The 19277-nt window shown below is 40.7% G+C and overlaps 1 protein-coding gene across 1 annotated transcript; it reads left to right on the top strand.

Moving 5' to 3' along the window:
• The first annotated feature begins 18120 nt into the window (after positions 1-18120).
• On the top strand, positions 18121-18666 carry LOC106082124 (putative peptidyl-tRNA hydrolase PTRHD1). The gene is made up of 2 exons (XM_013244463.2): positions 18121-18395; positions 18457-18666. Exons 1-2 carry the CDS (start codon positions 18210-18212, stop codon positions 18628-18630), a joined length of 360 nt encoding a protein of 119 aa, XP_013099917.1. The 5' UTR covers positions 18121-18209; the 3' UTR covers positions 18631-18666.
• The last annotated feature ends 611 nt before the right edge of the window (positions 18667-19277 follow it).

The following is a 19277-nucleotide window of genomic DNA, read 5'->3' as shown; positions in this document are numbered from 1 at the left end:
GAAACAGAGAGAGAGAGAGAGAGAAAATATAATGCATGTGCTTATAGTATGCATATATGCGTAAGCTTGTTAGTAGGGGATATGAATTGGCAAGTGTTGATATTGAAATACCCAATGAAGCTTATAAGAGGAACGAAATGTTAATATTATCTGCATATGAAATTAATTATGTATTTCATATCTGGGAAAACTGTAGAAAACTAGCTGAACCAGACCCGCTCCATTGCGGCTTCTTTTTATGGAACAAAATTATCCTGTGAATATTTTTTTTTTTTTTTGAGAATTGTAAAGCTTTTAGTGAAATACCAAGCTACGAAAATGGTACATATATGTCGCTTGACTTACAGTCTTATAATATAAATGCCTTTATTTGAATCGCAAATGATCTTTAATGGTCTACGAATTCGCTCAGAGGGTTTAGGACCATTTAAGTTTGGATATTAGATTCTTAAAAGACTTTATTTGAGCCCGATATTCTCATGGGGATTTTGGTATTGGGAATACCTCCAGGGGTATGGTTGGTGAGTTTAGGGCGTGGTGTGCTCTACTCTCAAGTACCTTTCATATCAAACCCATATTGGCACGGTCGGTAAATATTTATGTCTGATTTAAGGGTGTTTTGGCGAGAGTGGCGGTCCCCCAAACACTTAAGACTGAAAAAAATTTACACCACTTAAATATATATCCGATTTAAGGGTGTTTTGGGGAGTGAGGCGGTTCCACAAACTGAAAAAATATCTGAATCGCGCTCCACTCTCAAATATAATTTGGTTGAACCCCATATTGCCATTGTTTTAAGAGGATTTTATGGGATGCAGCTCGAAAAAGAAAAATTTAAGTTAGGAATTCCATGCTACTTACAAAATCCTTAATTGTTTTCTATACCGCTCCTCTATGTTTGTTCATGTCCCTAAGTACTGGTGTCTGTTAGCCGCAAAAGCCGGGCATTGGAAATGCTTCAACGACTCATCATCTTCCCCACATGCTATTACTTGCCGCACCGATTTTACATAAGTGATCTGATAGTCCTATGTGTCACGTAATGACACCAAAAGCTATACTGACCTCCTTATTACTTCCTCTCAGCAAAAGCCTCGTCCTCTCACGATCCGGATCACCCCATAGGATTTTCGCCGTCCTACCGACTGTTTCACTATTCTGCAGTGTTACATGTAGAATAGCCCACGCCCACGCCCTTAAATGGGACTGCGTCGATCCGAAAGGCTTAGCGTTAAACCAACGACAGTTCTGTGGCCTTCACTGCCAATCGTCTGCACTTTCATTCCCCCTTTCTCCGTTATGGCCCGGCACCCAAACGATGCCATCCTCAGAGAAGGCGTTAATCTCCTTCTTACATTCTAACACTTTTCTTGACCTTACCCTCATGGTTGTTATTGCCTTAATGGCCTGTTTACTGTCCGTAAAGATGTTCACACTCGACGTCTTCGCGTTAATACCACACTGCCTCACGCATTCCGTGATCGCCCGGATGTCTGCCTGCAGGACCGTATTGTGGTCAGGCAATTTAAAACAGATATGAGTCCCTGGGTTCTCAATGTAGACCGCCGGGCCCACTCTGTCCTCTAGCTTTGATTCATCCGTGTAAAATGATCTTCCAGATGAACAGCCTTATTTCAGTCTTCCTGGGTTAACATTGAGACCTCTGGATCTAGCCCAGTCATATGCCATATGCAAGACCCTTTCGGCCCTTCTGGATAGCTCGTTGGCATCCTTACCCCTTAGAAGTATTATAACATTGTCTGCGTAGCAGACTGGTTCAAATCCCTCCTCAGTCAGTATCCATAATAGGTCATTTATGGTGGTCACCCATAGGAGTGGCTATAAAATGCCCCCCTGTGTCGTGCCCTGTGCCACTTTCTCCCTCATATATATGCCATGCGACACACAACTTATTCAGCTGTTTCTTAGCATATGGTTTATCCAGTTTCTAAGGACCGGGTCCACCTAAGGATTGAATCTGTGTGTCGGTCCGCAAATTGTTAAAAGCCCCATCGATGTCAATGCATACTGCCAGTGTGTACGTTTTGGTATCGATGGATTCTTCTATTTTATTCACAACCTCGTGCAGGGCATCCTCCACCGACCTTCCCTTGACATAGCCATGTTATTTGTATTTGAGCATTTCGCTGGATGTCCTACTCTTTATCATGGTGTCCACAATGCGTTTCATGGTTTTGAGTAGAAAGGACGTAAGGCTTATAGGCCTGTAGGCCTTTGGTCTCGCATAACTTGCCTTGCCGGGCTTGGGTATAAACACCACTCTAGCCTCCCGCTAGACTTTCGAAGTTCAAGGCACGCTGTGAATACCTTAAATTTTATTTGAGCCCCATATTGTAGGGCTCACACAATTTAAATTTCTTTTAAATCGTACCACCCATCTCCGAGATCTGGCATTTCTGAAAATTAGGTCAAGGCCACATTTATTATCTGATTTTGTTGAAGTTTGGGACAGTAAGTTGAGTTGGGCCTTTCGACATACTTCTTCAATTTGGCCTCGATCGGTACAGATTTGGATATAGCTGTCATATAGACCGATCTTTCGATTTAAGGTTGTGGGCCCATAAAAGGCGCATTTATTGTCCGATTTCGCCGAAATTTTAATTAGTGAGTTGTGTTACACTCTTCGACATCTTTCTGCAATTTGGCCTAGATCGGTTGAGATTTGAATATAGTTTCCATATAGATCGAAATTTCGATTTAAGGTCTTGGGCCCATAAAAGGTTCATTTATTGGCCAATTTTGCCTAAATTCGGGACAGTGAGTTGTATAAGAGCCTTTGACATACTTCTTCAATTTGACTCAGATCGGTCCAGATTTTGATATAGCTGCCATATATAGACCGATCTCTCGAATTAATGTTTTGGGCCCATAAAAGACGCATTTATTTTGCGATGTCGCCAAAATTTGGGACAGTGAGTTCTATTAGCCTCTTCGGTATCCTTCTTCAATTTAGCCCAGATCGGTTCAGATCTGAATATAGCTACCATATAAAGCAATCTTTCGATTTAAGGTTTTTGGCCCAAAAAAGGCGCATTTATTGTCTGATTTGGCCGAAATTTGGGACAGTGAGTTGTGTTAAGGCCTTTGAAACTCTTCTTTAATTTGTCCCAGATCGGTTCAGATTTGAATATAGCTGCCATATAGACCGATCTCTCGATTTAAGATATTTGGTCCATTAAAGACGCATTTATAGTCCAATTTGGGGGAGTGAGTTGTGTAAGGTCCTTAGACAAAACTTTTCAATTTGGCTCAGTTCGGTTCAGATATGGATATAGCTGCCATAGAGACCGATCTATTAAGGTTTTGGGCCCATAAAGGCGCATTTACTGTCCGATTTCGCCGAAATTTGGGACAATTAGTTGTGTTAGGCTTTTCGACATCTTGCTACAGTTTGAGCCAGATCTGTCCAGATTTGGATATAGCTGCCATATAGACCGATCTCTCGATTTAACATATTGTGTCTATAAAAGTCTCATTTATAATCGGATTTCACTGAAATTTTACACTGTGGCTTATGTTAAGCTTTTGGACATTCGTATCGCGTATGGTTCAGATCGGTCTATGTTTGGATAAAGCTACCAAAAAGACTAATATTTTGTACTACTAAATTGAACAATGACTTGTACTTATTAGACCACTCAATGTCCTTGATGAATTTGGTCCCCGCTGCGCCTTCTTTCACTCTCCTATTTTATCTGAGTCCTATACTGGCACAGACAGGAAATAAATCCTGTTTTGGGGATGTTGGTACGGCCATTCAGATATTTCCCCCCTATATGGATATCCTATTGGTGCTCTACTCCCAAATACCTTCCATTTAAGCATTATGTTGCTATGGTCAGTAAATATATCCCATATTGTCATTATTGGTTTATATTTTTATTTAGCAGGCTTCGAAGGTGGCCCCTTTTGATATCCCACCCTAAAATAGGATACCAAATTTCTGTTTTTGAGTTGTTATAACCAAACAAAAATTCGCTTAAATCGCCCCACACATTTCCGAGATCTGGCGGTTTTGAAAATAGAGTAAGGGGAGGGTCCGACCATTAAAGTTTGGATGTTAGATTTACTTCATTCTCTTGGTGGTGGATTGGAGTAGCCAAACCCTTTGGCCCGAAAGTGGATATCGGATTCATACTCTACTCCCAAAAACTGCATTTGAGCTATATATATGTATGTGGTTTAGGGGCAGTTTATGAGGTGAGGGGTCCCTGAAACACTTGGAAATAAAACAGATATCAGATTTGAGCCCTTTTTTGGTATAGTAAAAGGAGAATTTTTCGTTCGATTTTGATGAAATATGAAACCGTGAGTTTTGATAGACCTCTACACCTTTTTGTTGAATATCGTCAAGAACGGACCATATTTGGATATAACTGCCATATACACCGATCTCTCGATATGGAGTCCTAAGCCCATAAAATGAGACCCGATTTTGAAGCAATTTGAAACAGTGGGTTTTCCATATAGACCGATCTCCCCACATATAGTATTGGACCCAAAAAATTTGCATTTTTTATTCGATTTTGATGCAATTTTGAGAGATCGGTCTATATGGCGGCCATATCCGATCTGGCCCACATTTAACAAGAATGGTAGGAGGCCATCGTAGCGCAGAGCTTAGCACGTCCGCCTATGACGCTGACAGTATGGTTTCGAATCCGGGCGAGACCATTAGAAAAAATTTTCGGCTATGGTTTTTCCCTTCTAATGCTGGCAACATTTGTGAGGTACATACTTCACTTACTTGTTGTGGTTCCCAACTTTCTCCATTTTCTTTATCTGCTCGGTTGTACAAGGCGTTTTGGGAGTTGAAACCATTCATTTCGTTTTATCTCCATTTACTGCCACACCCATTTTTACTGACTCTCTTTCGATTCTTTCAAAGGCTGCAGTTACTACTCCCGGTGACCGACCTATGATGTCGTTGTCGTCGGCATAGGCGTGTAGCATGTGTTCTCTTGTGATTAGTGTGCCATATCTATTCACATCTGCATCTCCCATAATTTTCTCCAACAGGATATTAAAGAGATCACACGATAGGCTGTCTCCTTGTCTGAAACCTCGTTTGGTATTAAATTCGTTCGGAAAGATTATTTTCTATGCTTACTGAGGAACGCGTATCAGCAAGTGTCATCCTGCAGAGTCTTATTAATTTTGCAGGGATACTAAACTCAGACATGGCTTGAAATACCTTTGACCGTAAAGGAGTATCGAAGGCGGCTTTGTAGTCAACAAATAGATGGCAGGTGTTGATTTGTCCTTCTCGGGTCTTTTCCAGGATTTGGCGCAGTTTCAATATGTGGTTCAGTGTGGATTTTCCAGGTCTAAAGCCGCATTGATAGGGCCCAATTATCTCATTGACTTTAGATTTTAATCTTTCACACAGTACGCTCGAGAATATCTTGTATGCGATGGGGAGGAGACTTATTCCTCTGTAGTTGGCACATTCCGTCTTGTCTCATTTCTTGTGTACGGGACATAGTATGCTGAGGTTCCAATCATCGACTATGCGTTCTTCTAGCCAGATTGCGCAGATAAACTGATGCATACGCCTTATCAGCGTGTCGCCTTTGGTCTTAAATAGTTCAGCGGGTAACCCGTCGGCTCCTGCTGCCTTGTTGTTCTTTAGTCGGATCACTGCTACTTGGACCTCATTCGGACTAGGAGGTAAACATTCTATACCATCACCATTGATTGGTTCTGCGGTATCCTCTTCGCCGCCAACGTCCGACACTAGCGGTTGAGTAAAATGTTCTTTGCATATCCTCAGCATGTTATCTGTGTCAGTTACCAGATTTCTTTCCTTAGGAGGATGTGCCTGCACCAACGCCATCGGTTTGATGTTTAATTCTCTGGTAGAATTGCCGGACTTCATTTTGACTCCTGTACATCCGAATTCGCTCACACTCACGTCTTTCCATTTCCTTTTTCTGTCTGTGGAATAGACGTTTCTCCTCTCTCCTTTTTTTGTCCCGATACCTCTCCTTCATCTGGCTCCACGGATCGATCGTACATGCAACGTGTTATCTGTGTCAGTTATCAGATTTCCTTATTTGTCTCTGCAGGAGGATTCTTTGGTAGAATTTCCGGACTTCATTCTGACTCCTGTACATCTCAATTCGCTCACACTCACGGCTTTCCATTTAATTTTTCTTTCTGCGAAATAGACGTTTCTCCTCTCTCCTTTTCTCCCGATACCTCTCCTTCATCTGGCGCGTTGCTACTAATTGCAGAGTTGTTCTATATGCCGCATTCTTGGCTTCAGTAGCATCTCGACACTCTTTGTCGTACCATGGGTTTCTTGGAGGAGGCTTCCGGTACCAAGTACGAATTTCGTAGCATTTTCCATAAAGTGGGCAATAGTTTGCCACTGCGCCATTATATCATCGGAACAAGGGGTGCTTTCATCAAGCAGTTGGGTCAGTCGAGTGGAGTATGCAGCTGTCCAGCTTCCATTAAGTGTCAGATCGTACATTCCTTGCCATGTTCAAACGGGTGCGAATCTTTGCTGCAACAAGGTAATGATCCGAATCTATATTCGCTCCACGGATCGTTGGTACATCTAACACGCTGGATGAATGCCTTCCATCTATCACAACGTGATCAATTTTTCTCGTGTTTTGATCGGGTGACAGCCATGTGGCTTTGTGAATATTTTTATGTTGAAATCTGTTGCTACTAACTACCATGTTTTTTGCCGCGGCGAAATCAATCAGCCTTTACCCATTACTGGACGTTATCTCGCGGAGACTAAACTTTCGGATTGTTGGACCAAAAATATCTTCCTTCTCTATCTTCACATTAAAATCTCCCAGAACGATTTTAATATCAAGGGCGGGGCAGCGGTCATATTCTCTCTCTAGACGCTCGTAGAAAATATCCTTGGTCTGCTCGTCTTTGTTTTCCGTCGGGGCATGGGTATAAATAAGGCTGATGTTGAACAATTTGACTATTATGCGGGTTGTGGCTAGCCTCTCATCCACCGGAGTAAAGCTGGAGACAAGGTCTTTTAGTCTCCGACTAACCACAAATCCACAATCGTGTTAAGGCAGCTATTCGTCACCGTTTGGTGTTGTAGTGAAGCCATTCCCAGTCCATCGCACTTTCTGTAAGGCGGTAATATCTGCCTTGTAAAGGGTGATTTTTTTGAGGTTAGGATTTTCATGCATTAGTATTTGACAGATCACGTCAGATTTCAGACATGGTGTCAAAGAGAAAGATGCTCAGTATGCTTTGACATTTCATCATGAATAGACTTACTAACGAGCAACGCTTGCAAATCATTGAATTTTATTACCAAAATCAGTGTTCGGTTCGAAATGTGTTCATTCACCGTAACGTTGCGTCCAAAAGCATCTTTGAAAAAATACGGTCCAATGATTCCACCAGCGTACAAACCACACCAAACAGTGCGTTTTTCGGGATGCATGGGCAGTTCTTGAACGGCTTCTGGTTGCTCTTCACTCCAAATGCGGCAATTTTGCTTATTTACGTAGCCATTCAACCAGAAATGAGCCTCATCGCTGAACAAAATTTGTCAAAATTTGAACACATTTCGAACCGAACACTGATTTTGGTAATAAAATTCAATGATTTGCAAGCGTTGTTCGTTAGTAAGTCTATTCATGATGAAATGTCAAAGCATACTGAGCATCTTTCTCTTTGACACCATGTCTGAAATCCCACGTGATCTGTCAAATACTAATGCATGAAAATCCTAACCTCAAAAAAATCACCCTTTACTTCTCTAATGCATCCGCCAACGCGTATACTGCACCTTCTCTATAAAGAGTACGGACATTCCAGGTGCAGATCCGCAAATCATGGTCCTTTTTTCGTTTGCGTGTGTCGTCAATGTTGGGGGGAGGGGGTCCGCGTTTACAATTCCTTTGTTTCTCATAGTAGTTCTCATAGTTTTCCGGGGGCGAGTTACTGGCCCAGCGCCCCAACCGCATGGGTTTTGTGGGATTGCACATATACTCCTCATTGTTCGTGAGGTACTATGCCATGTAAAACTTCTCTCCAAAGAGGTGCTGCACTGCGGCACGCCGTTCGGACTCGGCTATAAAAAGGAGGCCCCTTATCATTGAGCCTAAACTTGAATCGGACTGCACTCATTGATTTGTGACAAGTTTATATAATCTCCGTCAATCATGGATAGCGTTAGTCAAGTTTTCAACTTCTCGTCATGAGACATGCCATCATACCGTGTATTCGACATATTCGGTATCAGTAAGTAGTCACGGCTTCTTTCCCACCATGGAACATCCCTGGGTGGCGGATAAGGACAACCAACCAATCCTATTACATAGGACATCAGACCATCCAAAAGCATTGAAAACATCCTTTACATCTAGTGTCAAGATGACAATTGGCCTTTGACAATGGTTTCTTTATCTAGCCGCCTTTACTTTTACGACCATATGTCCTAGAAGACAATTCCAAACCGGCAGCCATATAGGACAGCGAAAATTCACCTTATTAAGCTGTAATGATGGAAATGTTTCCTTACCCTGAACCTGTTAACGTAAAAGCCGGCAACATTTTTTTAGCTTTCCTCTTTATGGACCAATGAAGATGAATTTTTGAGCAGTCCCAATGCTTTTTGTCCTGTGGGAAGTGGGTCTCTGCTCTTTTACCCGTGTCGACTTCCAACGTTCCGTATATATATTGGGTTGCCCAAAAAGTAATTGCGGATTTTTTAAAAGAAAGTAAGTGCATTTTTAATAAAACTTAGAATGAACTTTAATCAAGTATGCTTTTTTACACTTTTTTTCTAAAGCAAGCTAAAATTAACAGCTGATAACTGACAGAAGAAAGAATGCAATTACAGAGTCACAAGCTGTGAAAAAATTTGTCAACGCCGACTATATAAAAAATCCGCAATTTCTTTTTGGACAACCCAATATTACGAGCTTAGAGAGAAAGTTTTTTAATTCTCTTTTTTACCAATCACCCCGGTCATTGTATTTTCGAAAAGACATTAAAACTTCATTTTCAATCTTCCTAAACTCTAAATTATACCCCTTTGTCAATTGTTTGTTGGGTTTTCGCCAATCTTCCCAGCATTTATACTCTAATGATCATTATAAGTACTCTCGTATCCTTAAATATACTCCTGAATAAACCTTTGAGTTGGCGAGGATTTGTCTTTTCATTGTGGAGCTTAATTTAACCAGACAGCAAGAAGAAAATCAGCAGCAACAGCAGCAGCAACAACACGAACCAATATTGAATTGAATCGTTTCACTTAAGCATGTGCAGTGCCTTCATCTACCCCATCCACCCCACCCCCCCCCTTTCTCAGAGGCAAAATGCAACTACTTAAAATGTGGCTACAACAAATGTCAAACATTGAATGTTGCACAATGACATTGTGGTTATTGTTAATGATGACTGGCGGGCATTTGAGTTGGGTTGGATGGGGTCCATTTGTCCTGTTTGTTGCACCACACCACACACACTCGCACACACACACATGCACACATCCTTATGAATATCCTTTTACGGATACCAAATTAGTAGCCACTCTTCATGCATGTCCTCTTGTTTGTTGTTTTTGGGTTTATCTACAAATAGCCATTGAAGTGGTTTTCTGTCTCTATAGGCGGCACTATTCGATTAAGAGGAGAGCCTTGTTAAAGGACATGTCATTTGCTGTCTTACACTTAAGTTCATCCAATTAATCCAAAGGATGTGCTCTCGAATAATTATAATAAAATTTAGATTTGAACCAAATATTCCACATATCTGACTGGAAATCTTTTTGAATTGATTAATCACTAGAAGAAGGCCACGACAAGACCAAGACTTTCTTGAAATGAAGTGTTGGTTTTTACATTTTAATTGGCAAAAATAATTATTCTTCTAAATAACAATAGTAGGATGTTTTAAATGAAACTGTTCTCAGTTTAAGATGAGCATAAGATTGAAGAGTATGGGGGAGGACGAAAGGTAGTTGCAAATTTGAATTGATTTGCGAGTATAGGGCATCCAACACTCTCTTTGTACAAGGGATCCATGTGTTTTTCGGGCGTCCCCTCCCTCGCTTTTCTTGCGGGTTCCAGTCTAAGACATTTCTCGCTACATCATTGCGCTGTCGGCGTAGGATATGACCTAATCAAGTCCATTTTCTGTTTCGGATTTTTACATCGGCCGAGGAAGTGTTTGTTCTTACTTGCAATTCTTCATTTGAAATGCAGTTTGGGCAGAAAATTCCAAGTATTTGTCGTAGGCAGCGATTTATGACAACTTGGACTTTACGGGTAGTCGCTCCAAGTTGTACCACTATATATTAAACCAGTAAGGAAAGGGAAAAGACGGGCGGCGCCAACTTTATAATACCCTACACCCACCCAACAATTATAAATTCGGGCAATAGATATGAGTATAAGAGAGCTAGATCTTAATCTGAAGCGACTTTTTTCGAACAGATCGTTTGAAAATTCTTGTTACTACGGCCACATAAGTGTAAATCCGGCGATAAATATATATGGGAGCTATATTCAAATCTTAACCGATATTGATGAAATGTTACCGATATGTTAAGATCTGTAACAAAACAATCCGTGCCAAATTTTGTGCAGATCGGTTGAAAATTGTAGCTACTACGGCCATTTAAGTGCAAATCGGGCGATACATATATATGGGAGCTATATCAAAATATGAACCGATTTTAATGACAAGTTTATATGTTAGGACCAGTAACAAAACAATCCGTGCCAAATTTTGTGCAGATCGGCTGAAAATTGTAGCTACTACGGTCATTAAAGTGCAAATCGGGCGATACATATATATGGGAGCTATATCTAAATCTGAACCGATTTTGGTGAAATTTTGCAGATAGTTTAAAATGAGTAACAAAACAATCCGTGCCAAATTTTGTGCAGATCGGTTGAAAATTTTAGTTACTACGGCCATTTAAGTGCAAATCGGGCGATACATATATATGGGAGCTATATCAAAATATGAACCGATTTTAATGAAATTTTGCAGATAGTTTAAAATGAGTAACAAAACAATCCATGCCAAATTTTGTGCAGATCGGTTGAAAATTTTAGCTACTACGGCCATTAAAGTGCAAATCGGGCGATACATATATATGGGAGCTATATCAAAATATGAACCGATTTTAATGAAATTTTTGCAGATATGTTTGGACCAGTAACAAAACAATCCGTGCCAAATTTTGTGCAGATCGGTTAAAAAGTGTAGTTACTACAGCCATTAAAGTGCAAATCGGTCCATACATATATATGGGAGCTATATCTAAATCTCAACCGATTTTGATGGAATCTTGCAGATATTTTAAAATCAGTACCAAAACAATCTGTGCCAAATTTTGTGCAGATCGGCTGAAAATTGTAGCTACTACGGCCATTAAAGTGCAAATCGGGCGATACATATATATGGGAGCTATATCAAAATATGAACCGATTTTAATGAAATTTTGCAGATATGTTTGGACCAGTAACAAAACAATCCGTGCCAAATTTTGTGCAGATCGGTTAAAAAGTGTAGTTACTACAGCCATTAAAGTGCAAATCGGTCCATACATATATATGGGAGCTATATCTAAATCTCAACCGATTTTGATGGAATCTTGCAGATATTTTAAAATCAGTACCAAAACAATCTGTGCCAAATTTTGTGCAGATCGGTTGAAAAGTGTAGTTACTACGGCCATTATAGTGCAAATCGGGCAATATATATATATGGGAGCTATATCTAAATCTGAGCCGATTTTCACGAAAATCCATAGCGTTTGTCCTTGAGTCAAAAATGTGACATGTGCAAAATTTTGTGACGATTGGACTACAAATACGACCTGTATATTGATTGCAAGAATACATGGAATTACAGACGGACAGACAGATTTCGTTCCAGTTTCGCCTTTATGTGCTTGAAGCGATGCGCAAAGAGGCATATATCATACGCATAGTCTATGTCTCCGAGGAAGTCGAGACACAGACTATGCCTCAGCCTCAGCATTAGTTGCTTCTTATACTGAGCCTAAAGCGTACTAAGTTCGGCCGGGCCGAATCTAATATACCCTCCACCATGGATCGCATTTGTCGAGTTCTTTTCCCAGTGTCTCTTCTTAGGCACACAAAGGAAAGGAAAGGATAAAAGAAAATAATTGCAATGCTATTGGAGCTATATCAAATTATGGTCCGATTCGGACCATAATGGGATGAATATTGGAGACCACAGTAGAAGTCATTGTGAAAAATTTCAACTATACTGAATAAGGATTTCGCCCTTTAGGGCTTCAAGAAGTAAAATAGGGAGATCATTTTAAAAGGGAGCTGTATTAAGTTATAGACCGATTCAGACCGTATTTGATGCGTATATTGAAGGTCATAAGAGAAGCCCTTGTACAAAATTTCACCCAAATCAGAAAATAATTGCACCCTATAGAGTCTCAAGAAGTCAAGATCCCAGATCAGTTTATATGGCAGCTACATCAGGTTATGGACCGATTTGAACCATACTTTACACAGTTGTTGAAAATCATAAAAAAAACTCCTCATGCAAAATTTCAGCCAAATCGTATAAAAATTGCGCCCTATAGTGGCTCAAGAAGTCAAGATCCAAGATCGGTTTATATGGCAGCTATATCAAGTTATGGACCGATTTGAACTATACTTAGCACAGTTGTCGAAAGTGAGACCAAAACACCATGCGCAAAATTTCAGTCAAATCGGATGAGAATTACACCCTCTAGAGGCTTAAGAAGTCAAGACCCAAGATCGGTTTTTATGGCAGCTATATCAAAACATGGACCGATTTGGCCCATTTACAATCCCAATCGACCTACATTAATAAAATGAAATTGTTGAAAATTTCAAAAGCCTAGCTTTACTCCTTCAAAAGTTAGCTTGCTTTCGACAGACAGACGGACGGGCATTGCTAGATCGATTTAAAATGACATGAAGATCAAGAATATATATACTTTATGGGGTCTCAGACGCATATTTCGATGTATTACAAACAGTGTGGCGTTATTAGTATACCCCCATCCTATGGTGAAGGGTATAAAAAGCAGACTTTGAAACCATTTTTGCCCAAATGGAGTATTTTGGGATTTTTTTAGGTATTTTTAAGCCCTATCCAGCAAAAAAAGAAACTTGAAAATCGGACCGTAAATAAAGATTCGGACTAAATCTTTATATAGCCCCCATATAGACCAATCCGCCGATTTAGGGTCTTAGGCCCATAAAAGCCACATTGATTATACGATTTTTCTGAAACTTGGAACATTGGGCTGCGTTAGGCCCTTTGATATGCTTCTTTAATTTGACCCAGCTTGGTCCAGATTTGTATATAGCTGCCATATATACCGATCCGCCGATTTAGGGTCTTAGGCCCATCAAGCCACATTTATTATCCGATTTTGCCAAAATTTTGGGACAGTGAGTTGTGTTAGGCCCTTCGACATCTTTCTTTAGTTTGACCCAGATCGGTCCAGATTTGGATATAGTTGTCATATAGACCGATCTCTCGATTTAGGGTTTTGGCCACATAAAGGCGCATTTATCGTCCGATGTCGCCGAAATTCGGGACAGTGTGTTAAGTTAAGCCCCTCGACAAATGTTTGCAATATGGCTCAGATCGGTCCAGATTTAGATGTAGCTGCAATATAGACCGATCCGCCGATCGGTCTATATGGCACCGATTTTGCTGAAATTTGGGTCAGTGAGTTGTGTTAGGCCCTTCGGTGTGGTACAGGGTATTATAACTTAGTCAATTTGTTTGTAACATCCTAAAGGAGAAAACATGCACCCATTGATAAGCCATATTCGACGCGAATGACGAGGGGCTCACTCACTCTGCGAAATTTTAACTAAATCGGGTAGTAAATGTTGATTTTTAAGGCCCAAAGACTCGATTCGGGAGATCGAAATATAGCAGTTTTATTCAAATATAGACCGATCGAAAACATATTCGACATGGATGTGGAGGCGCCTTACAAAACTCACGGTGACAAAATTTAACCAAACCCAAATATGGTCCTATCTAGACCATACTCGGTACAGATATCAAAAAGCCAAATGCAACTTGATGTACCAAGAGAAATCGGCTAATAAATGTGTCATTTATATGCTTTACTTTACTTAACTTTAATTGGCCATTACAGGAAATGTTTCCCTCTAGCCGAACGTCGAATAGATGTCCAAGCCAGGGATGGAAAAGCTTGTTTCAAAAAATTGAGAACTTCTCACCTTTTAGGATAAAAAAAGACTTGCAAGTATCTGAATTATTCGAATAATTCGTAGTGCGTGAAAAGGTACTAAATCGGTCACGGGGTTACTTCGGTACTGGAAAAGTCCTAAAGTAGTACTTTTTCCAGTACTTTAGTACTTTTTTCAGTACTTTAGTACTTTTTTCAGTACTTTAGTACTTTTTTCAGTACCGTAGTACCCCCGTGACCGATTTAGTACCTTTTCATACACTACGAATTATTCGAATAATGCAGATACTTTCAAGTCTTTTTTTATCCTAAAGGGTAAGAAGTTCTCAATTTATGAAACAAGCCACGATAAAATAGAGATATTCACCAGTTAGTCAATGGCAGCTATCGAATTTGACTTATGCGGACCGTTTGTTAATTGCGCTGAAATTGTTGAAGGTGTTCAAAGAGGTGACTTATCATTGAGCTTAAACTTGAATAGGACAGCACTCATTGATACGTGAGAAGTTTTCCCCTGTTTCTTAATGGAATATTCTTTGGCAAATACGTTGATAGTAACCCAACAACACAAATTTCGATCCTAGTACTTTGGTACTCCAAACAAACATATAGACCGATCGGTACTACAGAGACCTACATTTTGGGAGTATACCTCGAATGTTGAATGTTGTTTAGACCCGCTTGTTATATCTCCTATCTATATCGTTATGTCTTAGCAAGGGGTAGGGTCTTTGTCCCCGGATGGAGGTGGTTCACGTGATAACTGAGGAGACAGCCCGTCGCAGTTCGAAGGGAAGTTTTCACCCATTATCCTGTGTCTTCTACTCGCAATTGCAGGACAGTGACATAAATGAAGCTCCAATGTCTCCAACTTCTCCTCGTTATCGCTTGCCTTGCGGAAGTTTAACTCTCCCAGCTTGACTTCCAGAACGTGGCATCAGTCAGGACTCCAATCAGCAGTTCTAAGTCATGTTTTCTCAGCCACCATTTTTCTCAGCGACTTCCTGTTCCGTGAAATAGTCGGCCGTAGGGCATTCGCCACTCCAAAACCCACAGCATCAGCCCACGCTACTTTAGCGCGATTATTGTAGAAAGTGTTCGCCCTAGAATGAAGTTCGTACTTGGGCAAGCTTACTGACTCCGTAGCATGATATGTGCTAATAACCGATCCAGCTCTTCGGCCTCTTCGTTCCCTGCCATCCCTTGATAGCACTAATCCCAGCATAGCATCTTCTAATCAGTCTCGACTGATCATAACCCTACGCTAGAGCCTTTAGCCTTGCCTGACTGTCCGCGTATACAGTCATAGTCTTAGCAGGGCGCAGCTTCGCATCGGCATCATCTGAAATGCCTTCAGGAAGGCGAGGACTTCTGCTTATAAGGCATTTCACCTATCCAGAAACCTATACGACTCCCTGTTCCCTGTAAATTCAATGAAGACTGCTGCCTCGATAGCCCCATTAAGTTTAGACCCATCCGTGTGTGCGGAATTTCCCGAGATCGGCGGGGTACCCCCAGCCCAAATATACCTTTTTTCAGGAATGGAGCTCAACTTCTCAACAAGGAAGGACTTCTCTGGTATTTTGTAAGTCGCGCCCAATATATCATGCAGCTGCACCACATCTCCATCGCCCTGTAGAAAAAAAAACCCAAAGTAATTGGAGCACCAATTACCTGACTCCCTCAGTCTTAGGAAGATTTTGGTTGCCACAGATGCATAGGCATAAGATCATGAATAGAATTCAGCGCCTCTCTCAGTACCCTCCTCTTTGCCCCAGAGATCAGAACTGCCGCTGTCCTCTTTACCTTATCGAACATCCACGCGCATGGCACTGTTGTTCAGAGCTCGGACAAAAAACTGCCGCAATCATGCTTACTCCGTCCTATCGAGTAGTAATAGGAATAGAGCACATTTAGTCTCCTTTCGACATTTTCCTTGAAATTCCTTTTCTAGCTTAGTCTCTGGTCAAGAATCACTCCCAAGTACTTGGCCTCTAAAGAGAGCGGCAGCACTATACAAAAATGCAAAATGTGCCCATGAACATTCCATTAAGGAACAGAGGCAAAATTCTCACATTTTAATGAGTTTTGTCGGATTCAAGTTTAAGCTCAATGATAGCCGAGTCCGAACGGCGTACCCCAGTGCATAGTACCTCACAAATGTCGCCAACATTAGGAGGGGAAAACCATCGCTGAAAATTATTTTCTGATGTTCTCGCCAGGATTCGAACCTCCGCGCTACGGTGGCTTCCAGGCAGCACTATACCATTGGCGCTTGCCCATCCAGACAGCTTCCTCAAGGACTCCTAAGCGAGGTCCGTACAGTGGGAAGAGACAGCCACTATTATCACGGCGGTAGCGACCTTCAGACTTCAGAATCCCATAGAAATGAAGAAGCAAAAAAAAAGGGATAAAACCACTCAATTGTAAGAGGGGGCACCAGAGGGCTTCGAAAGTAATATTCATATTCACGCCCTTCTACAGTGACGAGTTGGTCAACCAGCCTATCAGCACTAGATCAACCCATGATGGCCCTGGACCCAGCACAGTTTCTTCCAATCAGTCTGGACTGTTCATAACCCGACGTGAACAGTCAGGCAAGCCTTTAGCCTTGCCTGACTGTAGATCAACCCATGTATGCACTCCAACTTTATGAAGGCCACTATCAACCAACCGACCCACAGTGTTGCCAAATCGAAAAAAAATTTAAAACTTTTAAACGGATAGACACGAAACGCTACACAATCCACGTTAAGGTGTTTTCCAATAAGTATGCAAAATTTGGGACCTAAGTTGGTACAGAGGCTGATCCATTGACCTTCGAAGTTCGTCACCTAGAGCATGTCAAAGTCTGAATTGCTTGACAAACAGTCATTCACGAGCCGATCGGCTTGACTTTTTTTAAGATACAAGTAGGGCTCGTAAAACTCTACCCTAAAAATGCAGAAAAATCTCTAACGGCTAATAAGTTAGTGGACTTAATTTGCCAACACTGTCCGACCCTTATTGAGGGATGTCAAGGCGTATTTGAGATGGTGCTCTCACTTGAACAGCTGTTAACAGCCGGCCAGGTTTGACGGTATTAAGATGTCAGTTTTTTTGTTTGCATTCTCTTTGTTGCTATCTTCTTTCTCGTATATTCTCTGCTCATGTACGCACACGCACACACCTGTTGGCAAAACGTCAATCAACTCGAAGACAAGATGGCGGATTTCTCCATGTGATTTATTGTTGTTGTACAAATGAGACCACCTTTAATTGTTGACATTTAATTTCTAAAACTGTTTTTTTTTCCTAATTCATGTCCCATCGAAGGCTTTTTAGGGGTGAGCAGACAGGGTGCAAAATTTCGCTTAAATCGCTAGCACCCATCTCTGAGTTGTGACATTTCTGAAGATTGGGGTACAGAACAAATTATTAATTTATATTCATGATTCTTAATCTTTCAGGCATTATTTATTTATCGTTTTCCCACGTCATCTCAATCGTGTCAATTTTTTAAACTCAAGCACCATTTAAAATGGTCTTGGCCTTTGTTTATTGAGTTAACAATTTTGAACCTAACAGCACTCGCTATAATTGAGCTTTGCTGCAGACCATTCACAATAGCTCGCTTTAAATAATATTTTTGTTAGCTTTGTAAATAAGGCATAGAAGTGAATTATGAGTAGATAGGCATTAAAAACACAAAATGCGAATACAACAATTAGTTGAACATGGCTTAAATTTGTAAATAAATTGTGCAACATTCAAAAATTAACGTTCATATGTGTTTGCTATAACAAAAGAAAGGGCAACCATTCACAATAACACTAACAGAAGCAGAGTTGTATATTCTTCGCATAAAAATTTAGTGCCAAAATAAGCAACCATTCCAACAGCTGTTTGCAACGTTATGTTTACTTTCCCCGGCATTTGTTCACATTTTCCATTTTCACACTAAAAGCTCATCAATAATAAAATAATTAGTTTATTAAATAGTTTCAATATAATGTCCTACATTGTACAGTATATCATAGTTCGCAGTGATTTAAAATCAGTTCTGGGTTGGCCTTTGGGCGCTGTTATTGCCCAATGTTGTCATGCTGCCACAGCCGTCATGCATTTGTATAGAGAGGATGAAATCACCCAGAAGTATTTGGAGGATTTGGATAGAATGCACAAAGTTGTACTGGGCGTAAGTTTGTTGAATCTTATTTTACATTTGGCTCTTAAAATCTCTACCCTACCAACTATAGGTAAAAGATGAGGATGCCATGCGTAAATTGTCCGAGAAATTGAAGGAGAATAATATCCACCATAAAATGTGGATAGAACAACCTGAAGATATACCTACCTGCATAGCAATTAAGCCCTACGTTAAGGATGATGTGCATAAATATGTCAAAAACTTACAATTGCTAAAGGAATAAAAGGGATAGTTCAAAAAGACTACATAAAAAGGAGAACTTACAGCTTTATAACTTTACGGTTGTCATGTTCCATCTACTTTAGCCAATGACTTTGTGTAATTATGGAGCACTTTGAATTGCAGAAATTTAATGTTCAACATGGCAAATGTTTGAACATATATACCGCCTATATCGTGGCGCTGAGTTTGTCTAGGTTTATTCGCCAATAGATATAAGACTGAGGATGTGCTTTGGTTAACATTTTTATTGAATACGAAGCAACAGTTTTTGCAACTCTGTCACCTGGGGCAGCATTTTTAACATCCATTAAAGGAGGTGAGTTAGAATGTGCTGTCTATGAGAACCTAAAGTGGAACTCTTTCTAACTGCTAGTGCGGGACACACACACAGAAGGTGTTCTCTAGTCTTTTCTTCCTCGATGTCCCTACAGCTTCTGCAAAAGTCGTTGCTGGCAACCTTCGGTCAGTCAGCATGTTTTCCGATTAGACAGTGAGCTGTCATGACGGACACAATGACTGAGACGTCTGTTCTAGCCAATGAAAGCAAAGCGCTAGAACTCCTCTTCATCAACATGACCAATGAGAAAGCTACCTTTACCTCACGGCAGTGGTCGCTGCAATTTGGGTAGCCACAATGTCGAGAGTCAT

This window comes from Stomoxys calcitrans, chromosome 2, assembly GCF_963082655.1.
Source record: "Stomoxys calcitrans chromosome 2, idStoCalc2.1, whole genome shotgun sequence".
NCBI classification, from domain to species: Eukaryota; Metazoa; Arthropoda; class Insecta; order Diptera; family Muscidae; genus Stomoxys; species Stomoxys calcitrans.
The sequence above is the reverse complement of the archived record's forward strand: the minus strand, read 5'-3'. Positions and strand labels throughout refer to the sequence as shown.